Genomic DNA, 9,249 nt, shown 5'->3' on the forward strand with positions numbered 1-9,249 from the left:
GTACTTTCTACAACTTTCTGCTTTAGATTTTGTCACTGCAATGAAAGGTGAATTTGTTTTATAAACCATTACACATTTTTAACAAGTGGTACTAAATGTCAAGGAGGCTATTCTAAAACAGAGAGTTATCAGCATTATACATTAGATAGCTGGGATATGTTTTCACATGAGATGACATGCAGTGCAATTCTGTGCTGTAAAAATGTTTAAATGTTATTTCCCGTTGCATAACTTTCTATAATCACTTCGTTACTCACTAGTAAAAAAAAAGTTAAATAAAAATTTTTGTAACAATTTGTTTTTGTAGGAGGCAGAGCTCCAACTGGTGAAGTATCTCCCTGACATCCTCACACTGCAGAAGAATCTGGTGAAGAAGTTTCAGAACATCACTGAGCTAACCTACGAGACAATGAATGAATTTCTTCGCAGACAGAAAGCCGGTACCAGACACATCGCTTTCAGCTTTTTAAACCATGTGACTGGCATTATGCAGTAGTCATTGAACTACATGTTGAGTTTTCTTTTAAATCTCATGGTCAGATACTTGGCCGAATGCATTTTGTATTCTTGTTTGCCAGGAAATGGGTACATTTATCCTAAAATAGGACAATGATACAGTATCCTTGAAAAGAGGAAAAAAAAAAGTGTAAATATGTTGTGGTCAGTCTGCATAGTGAACAGTGGCTCCATGCGTCTTAAAACATGTCTGGTTTCTTTCTGGTCACAGCTTCACTTAAAGCCTGGTATGAGAAATACATCAAAATCTTCCTAACAACCTGGAACCAGCTTAGAGTGTCTCTGGCAACCAATGGTAAACACAAACAACAACAGTAAACTTGCTCTAGTTGCGGAGTGTTAGTCTAATTTGCGTGAAAATGTCCTTCAGGTGAGATTAAAATCCCAAATGAGTTCTGCCAGAAGGACCTGGACCTGAACAGTGACTTCAAGGTGCTTTTGCCTCAGCGGCAGGGCGCAGGCCTGTGCTCCACGGCTCTCATCAGCTACCTGATTGCTCTGCACAATGACCTCATCTACTGTGTGGACAAGCATACTGGAGAGGAGACCAGGTGAGGGCGCTCTTGCCTCATTTTTCCTCATCTTCATGTTTGAACTTATCCTGAAAATGCATTCTGTGTGTTTTTAGGTATTTAGATAATCAGGGTAGCATGCAACTAACAAACTGCCTTATTTGCATGTATTAATTTCACAGCTACAAAGTGAGCCCTGCAGATCTCTCTGATCTGCATGTTATCCGTTATGAGCTGGAGCGGGACTTGATGCCCCTGATTCTGTCCAATACTCAGTACACCATCGAGAAGGGCCAAGAGACCCTTCATGAATATGACTTGGTCAAGATCCAGCAGCAGATCATTTCACGCTTTCTGCTTGGAAAACCTCGAATCACTCTCGATGTGAGTACATGCAAAACACAACTACAGCAACTTTTTGAAGTTCAGCAAAACTTTGTTTAACCTTTATATGAATGTCTTCTTACTGCAGGGTATTCCTACACTAGTTAACAGACACGATCGTGACTACAAGATAATCCTCAGAGATGTTAAAACCAAAGTCAAGCAAGTAAGTTATTAATAATATTATTAATATTTAATCGCATTTACAGCCCTTATCCTGATTCACCTTAATAAAGTCCAGTCTAACCAAACCATCTACATTTCTAAGCAGGCCTCAGAGGTTTATGTTGGACAATAGTAGAACAAACAGGATCGTGATGACCAACAGCCTAGAGGTCAGGGATAACGTTGTGAAAAAGTTTAAAGTTAATTATCAATATTAATAATTATGTACTACTTAGTGTTGGTCGATCATTTAGAATCCCAATGAAAAATAAAATATTTTGGCATTGTAACGTGACTAGCCGTGAAAAAGTTCCAGTGGTATCAGTTCTTGTGAGAGGTTCTGATTATTGTTCATGCATAATACATGACATATTGTATAAGTATTTCTATACAAACTCACATGAGTATCTGGAATGTCTTTGATTATGCCATCAGGAGCCCCTGCAGACCCTCACCCTCTTCTCCGTCGCTGGGGAGCTGCACTCCTACAGCGAGGTGTGCGAGGCCTTGTCCACGCTGGAAGTGGCGCTCGGCTTCCTCGCCATGACGGGGGGGGAGCCTCACATGCAGCTGTCCTGCTACGTTGAGGAAGTGCTGCAGATGGGAAACCAAGTCGCTCAGCATATCGTCAAGGTCAGCCTATCTGAGACACCGGCCATACTATCTTCTACATGTTCACTCCCTCTTCCGCAGTCTAGACTGTTTGGTTACATTCTACATCCACAAAGCACACACACTTGCCTCTTGTTGCAACTTTTTTGTTAACCAAATTTAAAGCTATGATATTTCATTTTAGTGAACATAGTCTTGTGCATGAGGTGTTTATCAGGGAATGGTCTCCATCTTTGCTCACAGGTTTTCAGCATGTGTTGCCTAAAGCATTGTGTTGCTCTGTGGCAGCTGTTGGTTTCGCTTAAATCGGAAAACATGCTGCGGCTGAAGAGGGTAAGATGTCACTTTCCCTTCTCCTACTAGTCCAGTTGGTGACATTCTCTAGTTTATTCTAGAAGAATGACTAAATGTTGTGTTGCTGATTCTTTTGTTTTTCAGGACCCATTTGTGGGAGTCCCTGAAAAGTACAAGCAGCCTCTGGGAGAGGAAGAGCACAGGCTGCTTACTGCCTTCTTCTCAAGGAACAGTGCTGACACTTTCCTGTTAGAAATGCACGAGTTCTTGGTTCTGGTTCTTAAAAAGTCCAATGATCCTGATGCCTACAGGCCTGACTGGGGGTAATATAATTTTTACTAAATATTTTTCTTATCGTTGATGATGTATAATTCTTAAACACTGTATACATTTGGAAACTAAAGATTTTTTTTACCAGATCTTCCTCAATTACATAGGAATATTAAACTTCAAATTTTATTTATTTTGCTTAATATCCATGAGTATTTGGTCTACTTTTCCAAAAATATTGTTTTATCAAGGCATTTTTAATTACCAGTGTTTTGATGAATCACATATCCTGTTGCTGTCTGTGATTTCATGTCAGCTGTACTGTTGGGGAGCTGTCTAGGCAAATTTATTGAAGATAATCTGTCATGTTAAGCCTTTTTTGTGACTTCCTGTTGGACAAAATATTATCCCTATCAAAACAAAGGTTCACAACACCTAATACACCTATCAAAATTTTTATGTCATTTTACTTCACTTTTATAGAGATAATTTTAATGACTGTTTCATGCCTTATGCAGCATTTTTACTACTCTGTTTTGAAATTGTTCTTTTTTCTTTCTCAAGCTTGAAAGAATCTTTAGTGTCTTACATGGAACAAAAAGACATGGACATACCTCCAGATGTGGAGGAGCACTTCCCAGAAGAAATCTTGCTGTCCCACTATGTTGAAGCCTGGAAGTTCATCATTTCTTTTAAGCAGGAGCGTGGTCAGAGACAATGAAGAGATTGGGAACAAAAGTGCTATTTTTGCTGCCTTTGTACTTAAATTCAATTGCTCTTGTTAAATGACAATATGGTTGTATCATGTTTTTGCACATAAATCAAAATGCTGTGCCTTTTTAGGAGCAGAGAGCCTTGAAATAAGAGTGTCATTTACCCTTATGAAAATCTAAACTTTGGTATGCTTTTTGTTTTGCATTTCTCTCAATGAGGTTGGGAATAGATTTTTGCAGTTTAAATTTCTTTAATTGTACTTTACTTCTTTACTCGCAATAAGAATAATTGAAGAAAAAAAATCTCAGGTACAAAATGTAGGGGTAGATATGGAGATGTAAGCTGAAAACATCCCAAACCCTTAAAAATGAATAATATATTTCGCCTGCTTATATTTGTTTTACCACTATTCAGTTTTCTAATTCTATTTCATGTTTACTCCATTTTGAACTCTGCTGTCATTCCATTTTTTTCATATAATAGTTTTTTTTTATTTAGATTTGCTGTTTCTCAGTGGTTTGATTCCTAATTGCATTCGTGTTCTTATAACAATGTGACATAAAAGGCACCTTATAATAATAATATGTTGTGGCCTGTAGTTTCTTTTCTTGTTCCGATGGTATGAGGTGCTATGTTAAACGTTGCGTGTCCTTATTTTTAGGGAAAAAAAAATGAAAGAAGCCATGATACCTGCTTTTAAAAACAAAGAGCAGTGTTCATTCTGTTACCTGAACCAAAAAAATCCACATGGATGCAGTGAATAAAATGGAGCTTCTTTTGCAAGAAGCTTAAGATACTGATTAATATGACCTTATATATTCTGGCTCAGAGAAACCTACATTGATCCCATTTTGACATAAGGATAAAAAGTATCTTCCCCAGAACAAAGTGAAAACTTGTTCTGTTTAATAGAAATATTTTTTTCCTACTGCGCATTAGGAAAAACAAATTGACGTTGTAGTATGTATATATCCGCTGTATTTGCGTCTTTCATACCTTTTATGGAAGTTAAACATGTGCAGTCTCTTTCCGATTATCCAGACATGGACCTTCTCATCAACAGAGGTAAAAGCGTAATGCGAGTGCTGAAACTAAGGTTTTAGATTTTAGTGACTTTGTTTTGGCATCTTTAGTGTGCTCTTGGTATGAACTTGCCTAGATGACCATACCTTGGACTTCTGGTTGTTGTTTTAAATGTTCTCCACCTCCAGATTTAAGTTCAATGTTTTTGCACAAAACTAATTATGACATTTAAACAGAAAATATGTGATACTCCAATTACTTCAAAATATGTGATACTCCACATATTTTGGAGTATCACATACTCCTTCAAAATATGTGATACTCCAATTACGTGTGCAAGATGGGATGCGACTGTGTGGAACGAGTTGAAGGGTCTTAAAAAGAAGAGTGAACTAAAGCACCTCTAAAGATTTGAAACTGATTAGGTCATACTAAAAATAATCAAGTTATAGTAAGGTGGAGTATATAAAGAAGTAGATATACTGCTTTATGACGATGAAGACAAAAGATATTTTTAGAAAAACATTTTGCAATGTAAAACTATTGTTGTAGATGTTCTATGTTCTTTTTTTTATTAATCACCTTGCAAATGATCTACTAATATAAAAGGTCAATTTGCATCAAAATAACACTATGCCCAAAAAAAAAAAAAAAAGTAAATAAAGCCTTCTTTCCTTTTCACTACTGATGTATGGTTTTCAACAACTTGAGTGCTGCTGGCTAAATAAATTAGTCCTTTTTTACGAATTACACCACCGGCAAAAATCCAGCACTGGCAACCTATGATGCAGTGCTCAGGAAATGTCTGCCTGCCAAAGGTTTTGTGCCTTTTTGACCCTTGGCTGGTGGGAGCCCAATGTGTTTCTGATCAGGCTGATGGAAATGATAAGGACAAGACAGCCCAAAGAACGCCGCTGGATAGCTCCTTGATTCAATTTCCTCCGTGCCAAAGCAGTGTTTAGCACAACAATGGCAAATGGAAGCCTTTGCCTGTGAAAGTAAACTATGTCCATGACCACCCTCGAGGAGGGCACAAAACTTTAGATATGCACTTTAGATCCTTACCAGTGTGCCTAAACTGATGAAATATAATGAAAATTTTTTTGAGGAAACAATAACTATCTCTAAGTTGATGTTCTCATTTTTTCAGTAGAGTTCAATGGCATCATGCAGACATCCCACCTGCCTCATTGTGTCAGTGCTGATCATTAGAAGGAAAAAGAAACTGGACATCGACTCAATAAACACACCCACAAATGGGTTAGTGGCATGATTTGTGTAACTTAGTCTTGTAGAGCAAGCTTCACTGAATAAGTTCAATCAGTTCCCTTCCACTCCTGTAGGCTTCAAAAGCCACCAGGCCTGTGGAAGAAAGGGAGGAACAAATTATTTTCCAGCTTTCAGTTTCCTGTCTTTGTTTTTAATGAGGAAGAATCAGAGACAACTTGGTAGTTTGCAGTCAATAACAATCATGGTCAATGCACACTTTGGATTAGGTCTGGAGCCTTTCCATGGAGAGGTTTGTTATGATTAATGAAGCTGGACAGCTTGTGGGAGGGGCTGAGTTCATAACTTTGTTAATACTCTGGTAGATTCTCAGTCATCCAGGATGTGAAGAGTTTTCGACTTCAGCACCTAAAACTTTGTTAATAATAGACGGTGGAATTACTTTGCAAACCTTATTTAATGCTTTAGCTTTTACATATATTAATTTGACAACATTTCCTTCATTGTATTTGGGTCTGTTGCTAATGATGGTGGTAGAGTATCTAAAGCTGAGAATTATGTATAAAAGTGGTGAAAGTGAAAAGGAGCAATCGTGAAGTAATTGAGGACAACCCCAAAAGTTGTCCTCATAAAAATAATTATGCAATGTTTGGAAAGCAAAATACAGCTGTGATAGCTTTCCAAGCTTTGACAGTCTTTGCCATTATATAAAAGTGGATGTTCAATTTTAGTGAGTGTGACGACAGACCGCACCTCTCACCCGAAGAGTTCACTGGAGATGAGCACCAGCACCCGTCCCTTCCCCCCCGTCCCTCCCCCACGAGGCACAAGGATGTACAGAAAATTGATATTTTTACATGCATGTATCTTTACTGGTTCTAAGAAATAATTTTGTCTGAATTTCTCTTAGAACATTTTTGATGTGTTGTCGCATCTCATTTTGTTATCCTGATCTTGTTCATCACTAGACTCATCACTTTGAACAGTTGTGTAAAAAAATATTAAGAAAACAGGCCTAAAAGGTATAGAAGTTTTAAATGGAACCAATTCTCCAGTCTGGGATACCTGCTCATATTTGACTTTGAATCTCTTCTGTACCGTGAGCTATGAAAGAGCTTCAGCCTTAACCCTTTCCAAAACAACCTCAGATATTCATCAGGTTTACACCTTGGGGATCTAATATCACTCACAGGCTTTGACGCCAGGCAGGCGCTCACAGCCAAAGGGGAACAAGGTTTTTAATGACTCTGGTATGAAATCAGTACCTCAAAATACCCCAGAGACCTTAGAAAGAGCACCGACAGGCTACTGTATTTTCTATGGAGCTTTATGCTTCACTGGGAGTCTGCGGAAATGTTTTCTTTAAATTAGCCCTTCAGGTGCTGCTGTTATTGCATTATTATCAAATTAGTGTATTTTAATTACTACGTCATATGAAATGTATGTGCCAGAAGGTCACTGTGAGGTTAAAGCTCAGAGGGCCGTGTTATAACTCTCAGGTTGCTTGGCCCGCTGTGCAGCTTTAAGATGAAGAACAGAGAGGCAGAAATGCTCCATGAGCACATCTGTGAATTATATTAGCTAATTGTGTGCACTTCTCTTTGCACTCAACACTTGAGTTGTCCTCCAAGCAGAAGGAAGAAATTAGGAGCACTGCCGCCATGTTGTTCTGTTAAATAAGTGAAGAGAAAATACAATTACTAGTAAAGTGGGAACATACCACATGGGATTATAAGGGGGCTCAGCATTTAAAGATTTCAGATTTAAAAACTATGCCGTGTGCATGTTTGCCTGGCAAACAGACAACAGAGGACATTCATACGAATGTGTGGCATTTGAAGTACGCTTCTGAGATTTAAACTGCTGTTTGACGATGCTTTTGCTGAAGCAGATTTTTTTTCTTTACCTCTTTTACCTTCAAGCATACCTGTTTCAGTGCTTCAACTCAAAAGTCTCTTACAGCACCACAGCTCATTCTTTGAATCCATAACATAAATATCATATATTATCGAATCAAATTGTTATGGAAAGACGAGAAGGCGTTTGAGAGCCCCAAAATATGTCTACCATTCCATAAGTAATAATAAGGAGCAAGGTCAAGAGTGTGTTCCAGGTCCATTATGTGGGAAATGTTTGCTGTCTTCACTGACTTTTGTTTGCAATAATGCTGCATGAAGACGCTCCAATATGTTCTCAGCTCCATGAAAATGAACAAGAAAATGTAACATGAATTTAATCCTTAAATTTCTTTTAGTAAACATATCCAAATTAAATTAATGGATATAAAGGAAACTTTGTGGTTGCTCCGAAAACCATTACTTTGTTTCTCTTTTCAGCCCAGTGAGGCATGTGTTATTCAAAAATTTTGAGACGCTTCCAAATTATGATACAGTGCCCTGCAAAAGTATTCATAAGCCTTAAGCTTCACATTTTGCCTCACTAAACATGCATATCAATGAATGTCTGGTCTTTTGAAACCTCTGAGTATCTTCCAAGATTGTGTTGTATTTAGCTCCACCCATTTTTCCATTAACTCTACGCCGTTTTCCTCTTCTTAAAATCACTATATGGAACTGCAAACGAGTGCGGTGTGTTCAAAGGAATGAGCAGTGGTAGTTTTCCACCATTTTACATGGAGGTCAAAAAGTTCTTTTGGCTTTCTCCTAACAATGGTTTTTGCCTTTGCCTCCTTTGTATAGGAGGTCAGATTTGTGATGTGTGTGGCTAATCATGGTCATACCAAGAGATTGTCTTTGCTGTAGTCCTTGGGATCCATAATGCTGTCCTCTTATTTCCTCCATCAAACTTTAGAAGCCTTCACAGGACAGCTGCATTTATACTGAGATTATATTGGGTTGAAGAGGACACTAATTACTAACTTCTGCAGGCAAGTGGTTACACTGGGTTTTATGTATATTAGTTATTTAGGGTGAAAAACATTTTTCAGCTTTTTCAGAATTTTTGAAAATTATGTGTTTATCTATCTGTTTCACAATAATAAACTTCTTTGTGTCGGTCTAAGGACTTTGAATTTAAATTTCACTGAGGTTTGATTTTTATTTTTTGAGGATATTTCTGTGCTTTTGATGATTTATTTATTTTTGATAATTTGTAGTTAATTATTCTATGTTGGGTATTTGTCTGTCTGTCCTCTGTGTCAGTGGACGCTACCATCCATTCCTCACCTGATGTCAATGCCACTGATCACTCTGCCTTTAAACAGGCTGTTTTCATTTACTCCTCACCGAATGCCATTGTGTGTATCCAAACTCCAAAGTTCTGCACCATTCTGTTAGTTTTATGAGTTTTCTTAGAATTTTTTAACACAATTTTTATCTCCATCATCTTGCTAGCACCTTGCTTGTTATTGTGTACAACAAAAAATATGTCGGATATTGTTTCAAGAAGCTGTTTTTTGTTGTTTTTGCTGCTTTTTTATTGTTTCGAGAATTACTGTAATTCAGATTCCTAGAAATGTGTCTATTCTGCACTTTTGCTCTAGGACTGCACTGGTTCAGTGGAACAATAAAAT

At 37.7% G+C, this 9,249-nt stretch overlaps 1 protein-coding gene across 4 annotated transcripts in view; it reads left to right on the forward strand.

The window, feature by feature from the left end:
* rnf213a (ring finger protein 213a) overlaps positions 1-4,035 on the forward strand; it is a 38,096-nt gene extending 34,061 nt beyond the window's left edge. For all 4 annotated transcript variants that reach the window (XM_055035412.1, XM_055035411.1, XM_055035413.1 and 1 more), the window contains exons 59-67: positions 308-440; positions 728-811; positions 887-1,067; positions 1,211-1,412; positions 1,501-1,578; positions 2,013-2,210; positions 2,433-2,522; positions 2,628-2,806; positions 3,318-4,035. In XM_055035412.1, coding sequence (XP_054891387.1) covers positions 308-440; positions 728-811; positions 887-1,067; positions 1,211-1,412; positions 1,501-1,578; positions 2,013-2,210; positions 2,433-2,522; positions 2,628-2,806; positions 3,318-3,474 — 1,302 coding nt within the window. In that variant the 3' untranslated portion in view covers positions 3,475-4,035. The remainder of the gene's footprint in view (positions 1-307; positions 441-727; positions 812-886; positions 1,068-1,210; positions 1,413-1,500; positions 1,579-2,012; positions 2,211-2,432; positions 2,523-2,627; positions 2,807-3,317) is intronic.
* The last annotated feature ends 5,214 nt before the right edge of the window (positions 4,036-9,249 follow it).

The sequence above is a fragment of the Poeciliopsis prolifica genome, unplaced genomic scaffold, assembly GCF_027474105.1.
Source record: "Poeciliopsis prolifica strain line A6 unplaced genomic scaffold, Auburn_PproV2 SCAFFOLD010, whole genome shotgun sequence".
In the NCBI taxonomy this organism is placed as follows: domain Eukaryota; kingdom Metazoa; phylum Chordata; class Actinopteri; order Cyprinodontiformes; family Poeciliidae; genus Poeciliopsis; species Poeciliopsis prolifica.